This window comes from Ailuropoda melanoleuca, chromosome 10, assembly GCF_002007445.2.
Source record: "Ailuropoda melanoleuca isolate Jingjing chromosome 10, ASM200744v2, whole genome shotgun sequence".
Classification (NCBI taxonomy): Eukaryota; Metazoa; Chordata; class Mammalia; order Carnivora; family Ursidae; genus Ailuropoda; species Ailuropoda melanoleuca.
The window spans coordinates 28765090-28787141 of NC_048227.1; the positions used below are offsets into that span (position 1 = coordinate 28765090).

Genomic DNA, 22052 nt, shown 5'->3' on the forward strand with positions numbered 1-22052 from the left:
GCGGGACTGTTCTTGACATCACTGCCAAGCAGGAGTCCAAGGGTTTCACGGACTTTCTTCAGCAATACCTCTGGGAACTGGCCTTCGCAGTGTCTCTCATTCCTCCCACTAAGACAGCTGACATCTTTCTAGTCTCCCCAAAGTCAGAGTCACCCTGGGCAAGACACACAGGACTGTGTTAACAGAAGCCAGCACAGAGAATCCTGATGCTTAAGGTCAGCAAGACACCAAGGACCCCAAGCTTTCTTTCCCACAAGCTCCTCCTGGGGTTTGACTTTTCCTGATTATAGACAGGGTCCTCAGCAGTTTTATTAACATTGAGCAGCTCCAAGAATGGCCTGCGCTTTAGGTCACTATTTTTTTTTTTTTTTATTAACCAGCAACTATCAGCTGAGTAGAGCGTTACAAAGTCAAGAGCAATTCCTGTAGCTAAAACGTATTTTTTCCTTCTATTAATTATTTTGTTTTCCCATGATGTGTCACAAAGAAATGCCCAGTTTTGAGGTCATGTTAGAAAACAGATAAGGAGAAAGGGAAAAAAATACACAAAATCCCCACTACCCCGAGAAAATCATTTTTGGATCATAGTGGAAACTGCAAAACGGGTAGTCCATGCAGGTTAAAAATTTTCATTCCTAAGGAGGGCGCATACTGCATGGTGCACTGAGTGTTATACGCAAATAATGAATCATGTAACATTACATCAAAAACTAAGGATATACTGTATGGTGACTAACATAACATAATAAAAAATTATTTAAAAATTTTTCATTCCTTTGCCAACATTTAAAAATGAGAGTTTTTAACATCTAACTCCAGATTTCCTTTTAAATTAAAAAGCCTGGAAGATGGGGAAAAAACGAAGCCCCAATTCCTGTGTAGTGACCATCAGCTGGCACTGAGAAGTAGCTGACCGGATTCATTTCCGGCCTGGGCTCTGCAGACACCTAGGTTTGTCACAGTTGGTCTAGATCTTTCCACTTCATGTTCCTAAGCTAATGTACACATTTTTCAAGTTTTTGGTTAGGTTTTTAATGGCACCATACATTCTATTTCTTTACCTATTTTTCCCTATCTTATGAAAAATTACTTTCCAAGCTGAGAAATAAAATCTACATCCTCATTTTCAATGGTTATATCCTACTTATATACCTTTCCTGAATCTTCCATAATGAGGGAGCATTACTTTTTGAGGTCCATCCTACTATTTCTCCACCAGACAGCCCAGCTGTCTCCTCTCTGCAGGTCCCTTCTCCGTAAGAGGATTATTTTTCCTGTCCCCGTCCTGTGTCTTGCCACTTCCGAGCACAGGTTTGCAGAAGGAAGCATGGTCTGCTGTCCTCACTTCTCCCCCTGCCATGAGGAAAGGATGCCCCAGCTCAGGGCTGCTGCTTTGTTTTGGATCTAGAACACGGAGCATAACCACCGCTGACCTATGGACATGCGGCACAAATGGAAAACACAGATCCTCCTTGACTTACGACAGGGTTACGTCCCAATAAATCCATTTTAAGTTGACAGTGTCTCCAGTGGAAAATGCATGTAATGCACCTCACCTATGGGACATCTCAGTTTAGCTGAGCCTCCATGAAACATATAACAGCTCTATGAGCCTACATTAAGGCAAAACCATCTACCACAAAGCCTGCTTTATAATCAGGTGTTGACTGTGTCATGTAATTTACTGAATACTGCACTGAAAGTGACAAAGAGGACAAGTATACGGCTATAGAATGATCTTCAGTGTGTCGATAGTTTACCCTCATGACTGGAGGGCTGATAGGGAGCTGTGGCTAGGTGCCACTGCCTTGCAACATGAGAAAGGATTGTACCTACCATTACCAGCCCAAGAAAAGAGCCAAGTACAAAATGCAAAATACGGTTTCTACGGAATGCATATCACTTTCATGCCATCATAAAGTTGAAAAATTCTAAGTCAAACCATAGTAAGTCAGGGACCCTCTGGAGACATGTAATAAACTTAGTACTATAAGCTGCTGAGATTTGGGGATTGTTTGTTACAACAGCAGAAGTTAGCCGCAGCTGACTGATATGCTGAAGTATTAAAACATTCTATAAAATAACTTCGAATAAACCATTTACAAAGGTCTCTGGCCAGTGCCCAAGCCTTGCCCTGAAGGGCTTGGCAGGATGCGGCTGGGAGCAGTGGCTCTGTGTGCCTGCCAGCTGCAGTATGGGACGGGCCAGCTGGCCCTGCAGAAAACACACGGCTAAGACAGAGACCATTACTTATGTCAGTGGCAACCGGTTATTGTGTCCAAGGGTACAAGAAAGCAGTATGAAAAACAAGTCACTTTAAGCAGCAAGATGCTCACGATATGAAGAGAACTCAGAAAGGAAGACTGACGAAGGGAAGAGCAGACACCTGCCCCCCCGTGTGGTGCTTGCATGCTCCAGGACGCACGCTCTTAGAGTAGAGGAAGTGGCCTCCCTTGGGTTCAAACTAGGCTAGGTGTCTCTCTCTCCCTCCATTGTATACCTCTTACACTTTCCATTCTCCAACCCTCCCTTTTTTAAAACGGTTTTGGTCAATGAAGTAAAGTGAACTTCATCTAACTGAAATTGTGCATCAGGGCGCACCAAGGCCCCTGGTTCTCCTCCTCCTCCATGGGCCCTGTGTTCTCACAGCCAAAATGACTTGCTGCTCCCTTGACTAAATAATAAATATACAGTGATAACCCAGAGGCTAGAGTCCTCAAGGAGACCCTATAACCTCAGGACGTTTGTTGAGCTAATGGCTATCAGCAGTTTTGCTCTGCTTACCTCTCTGAAATCTGAGACACCCAGGCTTCAGTCTTGGTCTCTGGGCATGTGCTTGGTGCTCCAGCTTTCTCCTCTCTTCTAGGCCCCCCACTTTTACAACTGGGTCCCACTAACCTAAAGGACCCACATCAGTCACACCTTACCACCCAGACCCCAGAGGCCCTACTTCATTTTGTGTTTAATGGTGAACATTTTTATATTTAAAATTAGACAGCTGGACTTAGTTTAGATGATCTCAATTTTGTTGGCAACATCCAAAGCATCACAGTGAGGAACCAGTGGAATATAGGCCTTCTTCTGTCCATCAGGCCTGATCAGAGTGCTGACCTCAGCCAGGCAATGTGACAGAGCTCCCTCAAAGCCTGTTTGATCTGGGGCTCGTTGGCCTCAACATCCACAGGGAACGCAAGCATGCTGTTGTCTTCTATCCTCTGCATGGCTGACTTGGTGGTCGGGGAGCTGGACAATGGATGGCAGTTGCTAAGCTTCTTTCTTCTGTTAACCACCGCACCTCCAACAGCATGGATTCATCTTGCCTGAGTCTGTATTCAGAGAAATGCAATCACCTGATGTGTACACTTCTTTCACTCTTTGGTATCTAGCTTCTTTCCTTCAGCTCTGTACTATTGCCGTTAGACAGCTTCATTCTTGCTGTCCAGCGTTTCATTGTGTGACTACGGCACGTTTTATTTAGGCATTCCTCTGTGGATGGAAAGGTCATGCTCATTATTTCACACTTGTTTATATGGTTGGTGAATATTTGTTTTCCCCTCACTGGACTGTAACTCCACGATGACAAGAAGCTGAGGAAGTCTGCACTTTCTCATTACTATAATTCAGTCCTTAACTTAGTGGCCAATCCGTAACATGAGAGGAAGGAAGGAAGGGATAGAGGGAGGGAGTGAAGTACATAGGAAGGGCATACAGGTTACAAGTGTGCCCGAAGATAGGCCCCCACTCCCAGATACAAGGTCTGTTTCAACAACCAAATAATTTCCCAGTTCCTGCTTGCTCTAAAAACTCTTCTCTCCCAACATATTTCACATTAAATTAAGCCCGTAGGCTCTTAATATGATTCCTGCCTCTTACTGCCAATGACGATATTTAGTTGTTATTAGTAAAAATTTACAGATACCAGAAGAGTCTGGCTCTTAAAATAGGGTGCTCATCAAGATTCTACTTGCCTGAGGATGGGCCCTAAGACAGAACATCATCATCTTCATGTTACCAGCATGTTCAAGAGATAAAACCATTCACAATTCAATTATCACTTCAGCCTTCTTTGTAAAATATGCACCGGCAGGAAAACAGAAACAAAAGCAAACTCCTGTATAAGGTGAAGAAGACAAAGTGCTAACAGGGCCTCCTGGCCAGGGACTCAAGCCTTGAGCAGCGACCACGCCCTGAATGGACTCCAGGCTCAAGTCTTGAAGGGCTCTTGCTTTTACCTCTGATAGAAGCTGACAGGAGGAAGTCACTGCTCTGACAACTGGGACGGAAATTGACTTCCAGAATCCAAACAGTGCATGTCCTCCTTCCTTTTAAAACTCATACCCATGAGGCTCTAGCTCAGACACATGCATGGCTGAGGCTGCCTGTGGTCCTTCTCCCTGACCAACCAGTTCAGCAAAACATCTAGTAACTTCACTTTACTAACCTAGTAACTTTGTGGAGCTCACGCTCTACAGGGAAAATTATCAACAGCCTAGACATAAGGCTGCGTCCACCTCACCAGCTTCATCTTTTGCCTACATGCCTTGACTCTCCGTGCAAATACTTGCTTCCCCAATGTCTCTTCATTCGTGTTGTAAGTATTTCTCAATAGGCACTGGTCTACGCACCAGGATACAGCAGTAAAGGAAACAGTGCTCACGGAGAAAGTGGGAGACAAACAAGCAAGCCCAGAAAATGAAGAGTAAGCACCGCACTTCGACAGCAAGATGGCGGCGACACAGAGACACAGGTCTCTTGAGCATCTATTGTGGGCCAAGTAGGTGCTTGGCACTCTTCCTATGTATCTCACTTCTCATGCCAATCCCACACGTGAGATGCTCGGCAGCTACATTTTACAGATAAGAAACACATCTGGCAAACACACACAGCTGGTAAATAACAGAGGTGGGAAAATCATTCTGAACCTCAGGGCTCCAAAGGCCTAAGTGTTTGAAAAACAGACTGATGGAAACAAAGCCAGACACAACTTCTTTGTCGTGAAAAGTGGTAGAAGCCCAAAGTGCTGAGTGTTAGTCCCAAAAGCCAATGGGATGGAAATTAGGGGTCGCTTACTTTGTGCTTTTAGCGGGTCAGGCAAAAATCTAGTCAGGAAGGTGTGGAGACCAACCACAGCTTTCAGGCCCCCCAGGCACTGCTAGGCCCTTAATGAAGAATACTTGAAAACCAGCTGTAATGTGTAGAAAAATTTCTCTCAGCTGTGAAAAGATTCTAGGCTCTTTCTTGACATGCTTTTCCTTAACACAAATAGGGTAGTCAAGGAAAACATGGGCCTCTTCTTATTCCTACAGCTATAATTAAAACTTTCCCATCAGAGTTTGGTGAGAGTTTAAGGAGACAAAACATGGAGAGAACTTGGCACAATGTCTAGTACATGGGAAACATAGCTGCTGCCATCACCAGCCATCCATCCTCCTCCTCACCGACCACCCATCCTCCTCCTCACCAACCATCCAGCCTCCTCCTCACCGACCATCTTTCCCAACTTACCAACCATCCTCCTCACCAACCACCGTCATCCACCTTACAACCACATCTCACCATCAATCACCCTCTTCACCAACCATCATTACCCTCATCAACCTTCACTACCAATAATCAAACACCATCATCACATCAGCAGCCACCAACTAGCCTAACACCATCACCACTACCCTCCTTGTCATTTTCTTTCTTTCACATTCTCCCTCTTTGTTTGGGAAACTCCGTTAACAAGAATAAAGCAGCATTCTTCTCTGAAAGAACCCAGAGCTGGAGGGTCATCGAGACCCAGGTTTGCAGTGTAGCCCTGATACGTACCAGCTGTGCTACCTTGGGCAGTTTACTTCACTTCTCTGACCTGAATGTACCATCTGTCAACGAGGGTGACAATGCTTCCTCTCAGATCAGAACTTTGTATGGGAAAGGCTTAATAGGTACCAGTGCTTACTATTCACAGGGGCCTTATGTATGTTTCCCGTATTTAGTGTTTCATAAATAGATTAAAGTAAAAGCAGGCAGGGGAGGGGCAGACTTGGTAACATGACTCATTGACTTCCACGGTCTAGCATGTGGCTTTCTCTCAATCACATGCTGCCAAGTGCAGCTTGTTTTCCTTTCCAGGATTTTGGCAACTGAGGTGTCAGAAGCTCGTCTCCCTGTCAATCTTTTGTGGGCCCTCCACACCGGCCTCCTGTCCTCTGGGCCACAGCGGACCAGCGGCAACATAACCCCAGAGGTGAAATTCCTGCTCCCCGTCTCCACCATGCTGTGCTCATAGTCCTAACACCATCCTTCGAGACTTCCTGAGACCCCAATCAGTGTGCTACACACTTTTCACACACTCCTTTCTCCACTGGCCCTGAAAAGCAGCCTCCACGCGGCCGCCAGCTTGCACGGCTGCTTCCCACTCCAGACAGCCAGGGCGGGCTGACAGAACTTCACTCTGCGGGAAAGTCTGGCAAGGAGCTGGAATTCACANGGTGGGGGGTGCGGGGGTGGGGGGAGCAGCATGGCCATGCCATTTCCCAGTGAGTCTGCAGTGTAGCATCGCCCAGTTTAGAAGCTCCAGTACGGGTGTTCTAGTCTCAGCAAAGTAGGGACCAGCAGACCCTGTGTCCAAATGCTCAATGAGGTGGAATTCAGGAGAGGGCGATATGGATTCTGCATTCCTGCTGGAGAGGAACATTCTTCTAAGGCTCTGGGCCACCGTGGGTCTAGGAGTGCCTACGTGCGGGTGCAAAGACTCACACCACATACATGTATTTCAAATCCTAGGCACATGTGTGTGCCCAAGGTGCACACCTGTTTGAGCAAATGGTAAGGATGGCAGCCTCTCTGGGTCTTTCCCATTCACCAAGCAGGCTAAGCACTGCACTAAGTACCTTAAAGGCGTGTGTTCATTTAGAGCTCTCAACAACCTTAGGAAGGAAATAACATCCCTAAAGGTGAGAACATTGGGACCTCAACAGAATGATAAAGACCCCACCATAAGAGGTCATCCAACTAGAAACTAAGAGGCAGATGCGGGATTTAAACTTGGACTGACTCCAGAGTCTACATCGGAACTGCTAACTATGCCAGGTACCTGAAATCCTGATGAACTCATACCTCAGACACATCATCTGGTCTGCTCTCCACGGCCATTCTGCATGTCTCCATTACCATTCCCTCACCTGGGCTCCTGCAATAGTGATTAGCTGGGCACGTGTCGGGGAGTGTGGATGGTGGGTGGATAGATGGTTGGGGTATAGATGGGTGAGTGGATGGATGGACAGAAGGATGGGTGGGTGGATAGGAGATGGGTGGATGGCTGGCTGGACTGATGGGTGGGTGGACGGATGGATGGATAGGCAAGCAAGCAGGCAGGCAGGCTTCTCTAGAAAGCCTTGGAAGACCCAGATGGCTATAGCACCCTAAGCCTTTCTTCTCTCCTCCTCTCTCTCTCTCCACCCCAACCATACCAGCCTTCCAGTTCCTCTAATGAACCAAGCTCTTTTCTGCCTCAAGGAAATTCCCTCAGCCTTGACTGTTCCTCTTCTGTTTACTTCATCAACTCCAAACTGTCCTTCAGGAATGAGCAGATGTTTTCAAAGAATCCCATTCTTACCCTAGTTTAAGTGGGCCCCTTCTTATAATCTCTGGAACCGTGTGTACTATTCATTCACAGCATATCCACAGTTTGTAATGATTTATTTATCTCTGTGTTATATGCTCATTAACAGATTTAAGGTCTATTTTCTGATATAACAATAAACTCCAAAGAGGGGTGGGTATCATGTCCACAATGTTCTCGGATGTATCCCCAGGACCTAACACAGTGCCGGATTCACAAGAATTCAATGAATCCTTATTGTCTGACCTTCATAAAGCCCTCCCTTGCCAATCCTGAACTCTTACTCCCAGTACCTAAAATGCTGGGACTGGGGCCCTGAGTGTGTATGGGTGATTATAGAAAGTCTGGGGATTACGGGTGGAGGTACACGCCATCCTCAACTGCTGAACTCTAGAGAACTAAACCACTACTACACCATAAAACAGCATATTACCTGGGCAGGTAAAACTCCCTGAACCAGGGCTGGGCCAGTTATCAACATGGAGGGAAGTGGTTTCAATCAGTGAGAAAACAGAGGCAGGGCCGAAATGAATGACAAGAGAAATCATCCAGGAAGACCAAGGACTTTAGGGAAGAATTTGATAAACCAAGAGTGTTCTCCACAATGAGAACTCTGATGAGAGGGGCCTAGCAGAATATTACTTCGGGTGGAGAACCGGAGTCAAGATGGTTCTTTGGTCCATCCGTCTGTCCATCCATCCATCCATCCATCCTGTAAGGAGCCTGCTCCCCTATTCTAATCACTGGAGCTACAGCAGCAAGCAAAAAGGACACACAGCTGTGGCTTCATGTCAGGTGAACAGCTGGGGTTCAGGTGAGCAGCAGTGCCTCACAGAGCTGGTCACAGCCTGCACAGGGGGCACACTAGCGACCAAGGTCTAGACTTCAGAGGCAAGGTCCAGACTAGAGATATAAACATGGCAGCCATGGCCACGATGACCCCATGAGAACCCTGGCAAGAACCGAGGCCCCTGGCTTCTGTTGCACCCCCGTGGCATGGAATGCGGCTATGGCACATGCCTGCCCTGCAGCAGGGCAAGTCTCACGTTCTCGTCCTAACTCTGCTGGCTGTGAGGAGCCCAGACGGAGCTTCCTCCCAGGTTACAAGGCTGGGGGCAATCAGTATGTTGGCTGCTTCTTGCACTAGGGTCAGTCTCAAGATGGATGAATAACTGTGTAGCCACTTTTCACACTGTGACAGTAAAAAAAAAAAAAATCCTTTTTGCCCATGTAGAACAGAAATATATGTCAGTTAAGTTCTTATAAACTTGGAAAGGGGCCTCAGAGGTCATCTGGTCCTTCTGGCATAGAACAGGGACAAATGAGGCAGGGGGCAGGGGTTTGTCAAGATCTGTACTTGATAAGGCTGCTCTGCCTTTGATCAGCTCTCCACATTCAATCTTCCTTATATCAAGGAGTCAATGACCAAGACTATGTCTCTATCACTCACAACATCCCCAGCACCCAACCCACTGCAGGATGGCTGGACAGATAGAGAGATGAACAGACAGTTGGAAGGATCAAGAGATGAGCCAAAACCTATTTCTCTCCAACTTCCGCTCACTGTTCTCCATTCTGTCCTCTGGAAGCAGCTGGGAGCACAGGTAAAAACCCTAGACTTGGGGTGGAGAGACCAGCAGTGAACCTGGCTCTGATGCTTTTACTCTGAGACCTTGGACAAGTTACTTACTCACCATTCTGAACATGCTTTTTCCATTTTAGAGGTGGGAAAAGACATCTGTAAGATCTCAGGGCTATGGTAACAACAAAGAGAATAAGGTATAGTACACTCCACTAAGTCAACCAAAAGACTCCTAGCTTCTCAAGATTTGAAGACCAGGTAACAGAACAACACTCAGAAATTCTCATAAACCAAGCTAAAAGACAAGCCAAAGACAGAACTGTACAGCACTAAGGCTTACTAGCCAAGGCACTCTTACACAAGGGTCATAAAGTGATGAACAATGCCAGAGAACAACAGGAAAGGCACCAACAGACAATTCTCACACACACACACACACACACACACACACACACACACACACACACACACAAAGCACAGACATATACCCACCCTCCCAACCAGGAAGGAAAATGCAAATTCAAACATCAACGAAATGTAATGTTTTTCCTTCTATCAGAATGGTGACATTTGTAAGACTGATAATACCCGATGATGGCAAGGACATGGGGACAAAATGTTCTTTCACCTTGTTGGTGTGACTGAAAATTGGTTCAGCCTTCAGACGAGCAATTTAGCAAGGCCTATTAAAATAAAATATGTATACATTCTCCCCCTCAGCAAATCTACTTCTAGCTATCTATCCTCAGACATACCTACAACATGCACAAAGAGATCTGTATGAGAACAACCTGGCAGCTGTGTTTGCGACGGCCAGTACGTGAACATCTAAATATCCATCATCAGAACAGTAAGTAATGGTTCCCTCATTCTAGGAAATAATGCACAGAAGTTTAAAAAGAGGAAGGAAGAGAGATCTGTGTATTCAGGAGGAAGACATGTATCACAGGATCCCATTTATGTTCAACAACATAAAACCGTAACACCTTTCGATGGACCCGTGTAGAGCAGCAGTTGTCAGCCTAGAGGAATTATGCCCCCTGGGGACATTGAGCAATGCCTGGAGAGCTCTTGGGTAGTCACAGCTGGAGAGACAGTATGGGCAGTAACTGGGAAGTGGCCAGGACGCTGCTCAACAGCTTTCAAGGCACAGGCGAGCCCCCTACAAAGAATTATCCCATCCACAATGTCCATTCTGCTGCGGTGGAAAAACACTGGTATAAAGGTGTCTTCCACCAAACTGGCTCTGGCAAGCCCGGGCCATGCATAGCCTGAAGGCTTCCGAGGATGTGTGCTGGCACCAGGCCCCCTTCTGCGGGTAAGAGCACCCTCACTGTCCTTGGGGGACACACCCCAAATCCTACTGATCTAAGGCTTGGGAGTAGGCATAGAACCTAAAAGCGTGCCATCCACCCAGACACAGCCATCAGCAGACAGGGGTATGGCCACACCAGAGTCAGCTCGGTTCTAGGACTGTTGCCGGCCTTGGGAGAGACACAGGTCTTCTCCACTGAGGTCCACTGAGCCGAGGGGATGTCAGCCTGTACACGTGCACAGACAGAGCCAACACAGGGGAAAAACTAACTCCTCAAAAGATGGGAGACGGAGTCCTCATGCACTGAGTCCCTGAAATTCAAGCATGTCTGCCCTTGGAATTTTCCATTAGGCAAGCCAATGAATATTCTTTGTTACGTCTTGTTAGTTAGGACTAAAAGCAGAGTTACGCAGGAGACTGAAAGCTGTCAGCAAGAGGGAGGAGGGGACAGGGACAAAAGCAGAAAAAGAATGTGTCTGTTTTACAGAAACAGCAACTCCCAAGCTCCCCAAGATCCCCCCCAGGTTAACCTTCAGCTCATTACAATACTGAGATCTCCTACAGGTGGGGTTTTCCACCACTGTTTTAAACATACGATATATGCACTAGCATGCTGACGTGCTACTGAAGCATGTCCTTAAGCCAAGTGCCTAAGTAACAGAAAACGTATACATCACTTATGTACCAAGCTCCCTGCCCCCTCCCTCTGATATACCGAATAAAAGCTTCTAGCACTCACCCCAAAGAGACACAGCACTTTGAGCGCTATCTCCCTGCGTCCTTACTTGCGACAAGTAATGCAAGTTCTTTGCTTTTGACACTTCCTTGGGTTGTGTTCCATTTAAGTACTCCAAGTGGTGAACCCCTCGAGTTCTGTTCTAGTTTGGGCTGGTTTCCCTCTCCTACAAGCAAGAGAGGGCAGGTGTATCTCGGGAATTAGTATCCTGGTCAGAAGAGGGGTGGTCAGCTCGTCTTGCTCACTGTCCCAGTTTGAGGAGCCCCGGCCTGAATGGGAATGGGATCATATCAGAGCATCAGGCGGGGTCCAGCTGAGGTGATGGCTGTAGCCTGAGGGCTCTGCCATCCAAGTCTCCGGGACGACTCAGGTTCAACTTCTACCACCGCCCTTGACCAAGACACTGTTCCCCATGTAACATGCCCATGAGGGAACAAGCCTGGGGATCAGCAAACAGAAGGATCACTGTGGGGGGTGGTGCCCATCTGGAGGCTAGCCCCAACTGGAATTCTGGCAGCAACAGAAACCTAGGACATACATGTGTGCATAATGCCACTGGTCCAATTCAGTAACTAACTTAAATCCAAAACAAAACTAAATCCAGCACCAACTGGGCAGTTCCCAGCTGGCGAAACGCATGTGTACTGGGGCCTGGGCATTAAATATCTCAGGCCTCATGGAGTCTCACTTAAACAATTCTGATATTAGATATTATTTTCTAAGCACTGGCCCCCTGGGTGGAAGAAACCATCCCTGCACAGCCTCGTGGAGTCATACGCAGATACCGCCTTCCATTTCAGGGGCTTGAATGGTGGTCCCACCTCCTCAGCAAAGCCAGAAACTTTGAGGACAAAGCTATCTTGCTCCTTGCAGCCCCTGGGGCAGCTGACATGGAGCCCCTGATCAGTGAGATGCTCAAGAAAGGCTTTTTTGCATATATGAACATGCCCAGAGCTGTTCAGTTGAACAGGGAGGATTCTTTTCATATTTGCTTCCAGGGGTAACAGCTTATCCCAAGCAAGTGCTTACAGGTCACTGTAGGTAGTAGTCTCACAGTGGCACGTCGGGCACTGTGCTCAACACTTTCTCCAATGTACCTGCCGTTCTGCAAGGTGAGCGGCCTTCAGTCCCTCCCACCCGTACCTCTCTCTTCAGCCCTTCCCACGAGAGACTGTTATGTTTACTCGACAGCATCCGTCTTCCCCCACCAGACTGTGCGGTCGGAGAGAACAGAAGGTAACCTCAATGTGCAGTTTTGCCCACCATCGGTCTGCAGACTTTAGCACAAGCCTGGCATACAGCAGGCCCTCCATCAACAGCTAAACCTGGCATATATAGCAGGCCCTCAATAAAACAGCTTTGGGATGAATACAGGAATCATGCTGTCAAAGAAAAAGATAGTTTTTCCTGCTTGGGATGATAGAAGCAGTAACAGAATAATGGTGACAGGTATGTCCAAAGGAGGAACACAGCCCATTTGGTTCTTGCTTTCTGTTTTCGCCTGTACCCGCCAATCTCAGAAGCCCTCAGCAGCCCCATGCTGCTGAACCCCAGAGGCGCTCAGGTGATGCACTTGGTGGGGTGGGAAGTTCTCCAGGAAAGAGTCGGCAGGAGCAAAGGCCAGTGGTCCAGGGTTTTGCCCACCGCACAGCATAGAAGCCCCCGGGGGCTGGAAAGACACTGGGCAATCCCAGGGCACAGCTATCTTTCCTGCCTGCCTCCAGCACAACGGGTGTGGCAGGAGGGACCAGACGCCAATGAGAGAGAAGCACGTCACCTTGGACCCCATCCTCGTCCCCCCGGTCCCGGAGTGGTGCCTGCGAGGGCAGGGGCTTTGCAGAGCCCACCACGCTGCAGCTGTGCGGCCACGTTTTGTTTCAGCCTCCTCTCCTTCATGAAACCCTCCCTCTCGGCAACGCTACACACCGAGCAAGCCTAAGCCCAGAGCCAGAGTAATAGAAGTGGAGAACCCGCAGGGTAAGCCCTGAGGAAAGAGGATGAAAAGGAATAGCTGAGAAGCCCGAAGCCTCAAGTACCAACACATCGCCATCCTCCCCACCACCTGCAGCCTCCTGCAGCCCTCCTAGACCCTGTGATCTATTATTAACAGGAGAAACAATGGATTCCCTGTGTCACGTGTGAAAATACGCTCTGCTGGAATAAACCTTCAGAATGGCTGCCCAGGGGACATGGTTTCCTTTCGGGTGGGTGTTCCCGGGGCACCGCCATTCCTTTAAGCCAAGAGGACAGACACCCTGTGGTCTCTAGGAAAGGGGACGTATTCGAGAAGGGAAGAGCTTTGCTTAAACAAAGCAACATTTCCTTTTAATACAAAGGAGACATAATTAGTTGGGCTGTGCAGATGGAATATTGTACAGTAGCCAATGTTTCCCATGGTTAAGTTCAAAGGCTGGAATTAATCCCACATAGAGGACTGATTTCAGCTGCACTTAAAACAGTTCTTTTCAAAGGCGAAGACTTGACAGTTCAGAAAATGAGTGTACTGAATGATTATTTCATCCCAGTTTAGTGGCTGTGATATTTGCTTAACAAAAAAATAGGTTTTCTTTCTTTCTTTCTTTCTTTTTTAAGCTCTGACATCCCTTTATAAACACCACAGCAGGATATTAAAGATGGTGGACCTCAATCTTTTTGGAAGTGGGGGTATTTGGGGAATAAGATCAAACAATCGCAAAGGTATAAACCAGGAACTAACTGTTTAACAACAAATGTAACTCTATCATACAGAAGTGACAGAAATTCGAGCTCACGACCACAACGGTGTGTTATCATAGAAAGAAAGAGACAAAAACCCAGCAAGACCAGTTAGTAAGTAGTTTTTCCCGTTTTATTTGTTGTTATTCAATCGTTTTGTCCCTGGCTAGTGTCTGTGTGGCAGCCAAGCATTAACAGGGGCCAGAAGTGTCAGAAATATTCATGAATGAAAACCTTAAATTGGGAAAGTTCTGGACATCGACTTTACTGGTGTTCTGAGAATCATTCAAATGCTGCCATTTTCTCCAACTGCCAGAGCACACTCGGCCCCCATCTCAGATGTGCGGGCCGAGTGCAGAAACCACAGCACTCTAAGGCACAAACCATTTTTTAAGACCTTGCATTCAACCCTGTGCAGGGATGGCACCTCTTGGCAGAATCCCTTGCACAAAATAGAACTTCAGGCCCCTCCCACGATACATGGAGTGAAAGCCCAAGCTCTGCCTGCGGCGGGCGAGCTAGCTTAGTTCCTCCGGCATCCAGGAGCACCTTTTCCACACCCCCCAGGCTGGCTCTCCAGACCCTGACATTGCTCAAGGGAGAAGCTGTAAAGGAGCACCCCTGAAACCCGTCTGCGGCCAGAGCAGCCACCGCGAACCAGCACCTGCTCTGACAGTTACCCAGAGCAAGAGCATCTCAGCCCAGCTTGGGGATGTGCAGGGCTTGATGGGTCACGAGTCTGTGCCCTGCGGTGGGCCCCGAACAGTTCGACAGAAAACAGCCGGCTGGGTGCCCTTAGCCCATCAGGTCCGGGGTGCAGGTGACCTTCTGTGCAGGCCGGGCTCCTCCCTTCAGAATGAAGCCCCCGCCCCACTCGCCTCTTGGATTTTTGAAGAGCTCCAGTCTCGTTCTCAGAACCTCTGCCAACTGGTACCTTGGGAGAAACTACGACTTCGGCTAAAAACACGTTACTAAATGAGATGCTTCTTGGTGCCTCTGTTGTCTCATTGATAAGATGGGGATAAAGGCGTTTGTTCACAGGGCAGCTGTGAGGACTGAGTGAGCTACTTGACAGAATGCGCACAGGACAGCCGGAGGCAGCAGCCGCTGTGCTTCCTGGTGGGACTATCACTGTTACTGTGCTACCCTAAGCTGTCCGTTCCCTCTGCTCAGTGTTTCCCGAATATTACTGGTCACATAGTGCTGTTCCAAACTCTTGCTGCTTGCGTGATCGTTTACTTAGTGTTGTTTTTTTTTTTTTTTTAAGCAGACTCGTTTTCTTTCTTCTTAACTTTATTTTAAAAGGAACATGCATCACCATGGTGGGTGGAAAACAAGATTCTGTGCCATAACTAGAAGGCAAATGTATAAATAAACACCATGAAAACAAAACAACGTGCATGATCCAGCTCAAGTCTGCTCCTGCCAACGCGCTCCTCCAGAGCCTTCCTGTCTCCGCTGAACGGCAAGACCCGAGGGCACAGGTGGTGCAGGGGCAACACTCAGGGACCCCCCCCCACCACCACCTGGTAACACCAAGCCAGGGAAGAGCTGAAAAGTGAATGGCTTCCTCCCTGCAGGACTTGGAAGCTCATGTCCAGCCTCAGTCTAAAACCTGACCAAGCACACATACAAGGAGCCTGCCTTCCCACACTCCTGGAGACACTCTTCTAGCTCCCAACTGCCCCCAGAGAACTTCCTGCAGTGATAGAAGTGTCCTGTAATCTGTGCTGCCCCACATGGTGGCCTCTAGCTGCATGTGGCTGTTAAACACTCAAAATGTGGCCGGCGCGCTTGAGGAAGTGTCTTTTTAATTTTATTCTATTTTAGTTCATGTAAATTTAAATAGCTACATGTAGCTAGTGGCTGTTGTATTGGAAAGCCCAGATCTACTGAGGGAACTACACGTGCGGAAACTTTCCTCTTGGCGCCTCAAATGAACTACTTCCGTTTGGAGGTTATGCCCCTGGCTTCCTTTGAGGGAGACCTGATGAAGCATGACAGTGATCTGTCACAGGGATGTAATGGAGGATTGTCTCTTACATCCCTTGGTATTGCTTAATCTAAAGCCCTGTGTGGAAATTTCTCTTGGAACTCCCTTTGAGGAATTGACGTACTTTCTTCTCATCAGCCATGGTTTTATCCGAAACAGCCACATTTCCATTTTCACCTTGGCTGCCAGGAAGCTCATAGGAAATTCACAAACCAATGAGAACAGTCATACAGGGACAGATATGTGTGATTTTCACAGTTTCCTTAATTCAAGTTCTCCTAGTTTACATTTTCCCAGACCTTGTTATTTCACTTTTTACTTACATTTTATCATTCTTTTACAGGCGTTTCTCTAGAAATTATCTCAAATCTTTGGGGGAAATATATAGAATGCATTTTTTAAGCTAATAAAAATAATGTCCAATGGTACCAGCATTTTAAGTGAGTCACCTTCTATCTGATATCAGATAAAAACATCGTAAAACAAAAGCTTTCTCCAACGTTTCCAAACACATGCTCGGATTTTGCTCTTGGGGGACGAAGCAAAAGCACTGTGAGCTAAAAGGAGAAAGAGCTGCTTTCCAGAGTGCAACATCGGGAAAGGTTCGGAGAGCCCACGGTGCGAGACGAAGCTGCTCTGGCTGACGCTGGCGACTCTGGGCCTTGTCCTCCAGGCACTGACTGGACCACACCTAGGAAAGCTCCGAAGCCATGAAGGACAGGGACAGAGGGGCACAGATGCCACTGTGACCACCATGGCAACCATCTCCCGGGCAACGGCACATGGGCCGTGTCTGTCTCATTTCATAACTGACTTCGAGACACTACAACCTACCAGACCGCATCCAGGGCTGGGTTGGAGGGTGGGGGAGAGTCAGAAATGAAAGGTCAAGGAAACCTCTCAAGTGAGATCACATTTTAATTTCCCGCTAAAATAAAGCTGTCGGCCTCACTTTTTCCATCCTCCAGGCAACACCTCCCAGCTTTCTGAATGACCATGAAGCAGAACTCGAAGGACACTCAAGAGGGGTTTTGGTTGGTTTGGCATTAGAAGAGAAAGAGGACGAAGAGGATATGCAGAAATTGTCATGTCTAAGTCTCTTTTCAAGCCCAAGCCAACAGCATCACGAACACTCGGATTCTCCAACACTTAGGAGCGTGGTACGTACTCACGGCCATTGTCCAGACGAACAAGTAAACTACCGTCACTCTCTGGTGCGGCTGCCCTGCCAAACCCTGGGCTCGCCTGTCCCTGAGATATTAAGATGCGTTCATCATGCTGCTACCCGTGCCTGTAAGACACACACCTGCCACCAGGCCTGCCCCCGAAGACCACACAGGGCGAGCCTGTGGGAAGAGGAGAAACACCAAGACGAGGACACAGAGTGCGCACAGGGTGCCAGACACTCCTCGAGCTGACAAGAGCTTTGCGAGGTACGTAGTAGGACTGTTTCCGTCTCACAGGTGAGGAAACGGAGATCCACTCAAGGTTACAAAATTGAAACCAGGGCTCCTATTTTCAAGTTCACTGTCCTTTTTTCACCACCCCAGGCTGTGGGAAAGTATCTTAATAGTTGGGAAGACATCTTCAATGGTCAAGCCCCTGCTTTAAAAAAAAAAAAAAAAAGTCGGGGGCTGGGCAGCAAAACTCAAGGCTTTTCACAGAGCTGATGGGGACTAAGAACAGAACCTAATGAGAGTTGTCGTGATACAAGACGACAGACCCAGGAGGCAGCTAAGAGTCAGACCTGAAAACGAAGCAGTCCAGGACAGGTGAGCGTCAATGGCTGGAGATCAGGATCCAAGGGAAACAAAGCAAAGAAAAAGGACAACCAAAAAAATGGTAAGAAGGCTGAAAGAGGAATCAGAAAATCAGAGAAAAGATGGAAAACTGGGGTCCTAGGTTCCTAAAGCAGACAAAGGCCCCACGACCCTCAACACTCAACCTCCAGCCAGGGAGTGACCCTTCCCCAAGGAGGAAGAAGAGACACGCACAGTTTGGGTTTTGTGAGGTAACGGTTGCCCCTTCTTCCGAGGAGAGTAGCCGGATTTTCACTTGGAGAACTCCTCTCCCCTCTCGGACACACCCCAGTGCCGGCAGTGGTCACGTCCAAGCCTGGCCGATCACTAACTGCATCACCAGCCCGGAGGGTCAGAAATGGGTTCCTGATCCAAGACAGGCCTGGGAGAGACACGGAAACCTCCCAGACAGGCAGAGAGCCATCCATCAAGCTGCAGAGAGCGCCAGCCCGAAAAGGACACGTGAGCAGGGGATCCAGGCAGCAGCTCTCTGGCCACAGGTTCAACCACGCCCGAGGCCACACCCACGCCTGGACCTTAAAGTTGTGACACAAGCCGACAGGTCCCATTTCAGCTCCAGCAGTCTGCGCTGAGATCTGCCGTGGCCACACCAACAGGCCTGACCGCCATGAAGAAGCTCTACCCCGGTCTCTCCTGCATGAATGAGGGAAGGACTCCTTCCTCAGGGACGCGGGGCAGCCGGAACGCCTCCGTCGGAGGCCGTGGCCTCCTAAGTACAGCACTACATCACCAGGAAGCAGACGGACCACCGTGCCACAAACAGCTGCCCGTTCCACCCGAGCGAGGACGTCCAACTGAAAACCAGGGGCTCACCTGATACACGTGGAAGGCGTTCGCCGCTTTGCCCCGGAGAAACACTGATGGGATCCAGACGTTGATCAGGGCCCGGTTTGATCTGACCGAAAAGAAAGATCAAAATCAGTCATTTTAATTTACCAAGAAAAAGAGAGGAAGCCGTCTTCTCTAAGAGGCATTACACACAAGCAATTTATGACAACAGCCATCAAGCACAGGAGTGACCCAGGGGACCAGTGTCAGCCCGCTCACCCAGCCGCCAGCATTGTTCTGAAGGGACTTGGATCAATATATGTGTGCCTCTGCTTTATATACACAGTTCGTACTTCGGAATAAGAAAGGGCTGCCCTTCCGTTCTTCCAACTGAGTCACCATGACTCAGAATTTATCCGAACCCGTTTCCTCATCTGAAACAGGGGTTAATAATTGGAAGTCCCCACACGGCTCTGGAGGGTCACCACGTGCGCTGCTGACCACAGGGTACCGAGCACCCTGAAGAGTCACGCCGCCTCCCTGCTGTGCTCACTCTAGGCCCCGGCACCCATTTTAACATCAGACTCCACAATGCGGCTCAGGAGGCCGACGTCCATGGCTAGGCAAGCAACAGCTGTTTGGGGTGAAGAAGGGGAAACCAAGAAGGCAGGCACAAACACCCCTCTTGCCACTTTCCAAAACACTGCATATGGCTCCAACAAGCCAAGGTTTAAATTCAATACGAATCGTTTACCGAGCACCTACAGCACGGGACTCCAAGCTTTCAGCTACGCATCCTAGTTAATTCTCACAGGATATTTAGGGGGTCTTCCAGGGCCACTTTGGTTCTGTGAGTTTTGTCTGATGTGATGACTTTCACTTAACTGAGTCTCTGGGTCCGCACACCCACCACCGACAATCTTCCACCAGGCTGAATCCAAGGCACGCAGGACAGATGTGCTGACTGTCGCTAACACTTGAACATCAATCCTGACGGTTATCAAAACAGTACTGCACAACTCTGGAAGGGCTGGGAGTTTCCAGTCCCCGCCTCTACTTAGAGTTGTTCCAGGGCTAAATGCTTTCTCCTGAACTCTCCTCTCTTAAGAGCGGCTCCTAGCCATGCGCCGGCCTCCCGTGCTTAGAACACAATTTGAGAAGATGGTGGAAGATTCCGTGACTCAGCGGCCTCCCAATCTCTACAGTGGAGAGCAGTTTATTTTCACAAAGAAATGGTTCTCTCCCGAAGCAGTATTTCTTCTAAGCTCTGAGATGAGGTGCTGACCTCCTTCATGGGGCAAAATAATTCATCATTTCTTCAGAGCTCCAAGTAAAAATTGCAATTCTGAGCCATCAAGTTGGTTTGTACATCTAATGGCATTCCTCCTGGAAACGTCCCCCAAATTGTACTGGGGCCTAAGCGCTCCCCTTACATTTCTGTCAAGGGGGTGGGTGCAGTGCAGAAATGTACGTAACAATCTGCTTTTCATTAACCTTCCTGATTGCTGAGGGCTACACGCCCCCGGCTGTCTTAGGCATTTCTCCCTTTCAGAGCATTTCCCATACAGTGTTAGAATTGTTTACATGACCGAGGCGCCTGGATGGCACAGTGGGCTAAGCGTCCAACTCTTGGTTTTATTTCAAGTCATGATCTCAGGGTTGTGGGATCAAGCCCTCCAACGGGCTCCACACTCAGCACAGAGTCTGCTTGAGAGTCTCTCTCCCCCTCTCCCTCTGCCTCACCTACTTGTTCTCTCTCTCTCTCAAATAATTAATCTTCAAAAAAAAAAAAAAGAGGGGCATCTGGATCGCTCAGTCGGTTAAGCATCTGCCTTAGTTCTGGGATCAGCTCTGCGTCAGGCTCCCTACTCAGCAGGGAATCGGCTTCTCTCTTCCCTCTGCCCCTCTCCTCTGCTCATGGTCTCGCACTCTCTCCCCCTCTCTCAAATCAATAAATTTTAAAAACCTTAAAAAAAAAAAAAAAGAATTGTTGGAGCGTCTGGGTGGCTCACTCAGTTAAGCATCTACCTTCAGCTCAGGTCATGATCTTGGGGTCCTGGGATCCCACCCTGCATCAAGCTCCCTGCTCAGCGGGGAGTCTGCTTCTCCCTCTGCCCCTGCTAGCCCACGCTCTCTCTCAAATAAATAAATATCTTTAAAAAAATTATTTAAATGATCATCTCTGTCCTAGATATTAATTCATTTGTTCATTCTTCTATTCATTTCCTTGTGCATAAAGCACACAAGTACTGAGAGCCTACCACCTGTCACTCACTACTCTAGGTCCTGGAGACAGAGCAAGGAAGCAAGCAGACAGTCCCTGTGCTCAGGGAGTGGGAGAGAGACAATTCCCTTAACAATTATTCCACTATGCTCCAAGAAGATATTCTGTGTAATTCCCACGTTTTTGAGTTTACAGAGACTTGTTTTGTGGCCTAATATGTATGGTCAAGCCTGGAGAATGTTCCCGGACACTCAAGAAGGAAGTGTGCCTGCTGGATCTAGCCGGTTGACAGTGTTGTTCCAGCCCTCTGTTTCTGCGCTGGTCTTCTCCCTATTGTTCCACCCAACACGGAAGGTGGGGTATTACAGTTTCCAACGATTACCACACAGCTACCTGTCCCTCCCTTCGCTCCGGGCAACTTTCACATTCTATGCTTTGGGCCTTGGTTGTTAGGTACACACGCTTTTAACTGTTAACAGGAACTATTTAGTCATCACTGTTGTTAGTGCCACCAAGGAACACCGATCTCAGGACAGCGAAAGGCGCTGGTAAGGGCTGGGGGCTGAGGCACCGCTTCAGTCTGAGGAGCACGGGGGCTGGCCAAGCCGGAGGGGGCAGGCTGAAGCTGCGAAAGGTGCTGCCGGCAGGGGATTAACATCGGTGGGGGGTGCAGAGCCCCGATGAAGCCTGCCTAGGTCTGAATCCTCCCTTCAGTGTGTCACCTGGAGGACAACGCCCATGTCACCGGGTCGTCGAAGGGACTCGGTGGGTGAGAACAACGCTTGGCACAGAGGAAACGGTCTAGAAGGAATGACCCTGAGCGGGGAAGACCAGGGGAGTTAGAGGAGTCGAGGTGGCCAGGGGTGGCTGGCGTGCAGGGAGAAGACAGGGAAGGTTGCGGATGAATCCAGAGGTCGGCAAGGGCCTTCTGTGTAAACTACATGAGGGATTTCAGCCTCTGTCTTGAGAAAGGAAAATGACGCTTCCCTTTGGCTTTAGTGGAGATGCACAAACCGAAGGGAGGGGGCTGCAAGTCTCTGGGAGAGAGCTGACAGAGCTGGACCAAGCAGCGGCTGCTTGCTTCGGGGCAGGGCCTGAGGCTTATTTGTGCCCTCCATCAAAGCCCTGACATAACACCTCCCCACAGGAAGTGCCTGATCAGTTTGCTGTAAAGGGGGGCCTTGGGCCTCGGGACAGTCTCTGAAACCCCTCCTCTACAGCTCTCGTCTCTCTGCCCAGCATGTGCTGATCCTTGCCCCCCACCAGGCCGCCACCCCATAATCCTCTTCA

General features: G+C 48.6%; 1 protein-coding gene across 7 annotated transcripts in view; it reads right to left on the bottom strand.

Annotated features, from left to right (window-relative positions):
• The window catches only part of SNX29 (sorting nexin 29), a 546533-nt gene that overhangs the window by 153930 nt on the left and 370551 nt on the right, over positions 1 to 22052 (bottom strand). For 5 of the 7 annotated variants that reach the window (XM_034670353.1, XM_034670354.1, XM_034670355.1 and 2 more), the window contains one exon: positions 18584 to 18665. The exons of 1 other annotated variant lie outside the window; for it this stretch is intronic. In XM_034670353.1, the coding sequence (XP_034526244.1) occupies positions 18584 to 18665 (82 nt within the window). Of the gene's footprint in view, positions 1 to 1169; positions 3327 to 18583; positions 18666 to 22052 lie in introns of those variants that run through there. One more of the 7 variants, XM_034670356.1, reaches the window with a different exon arrangement.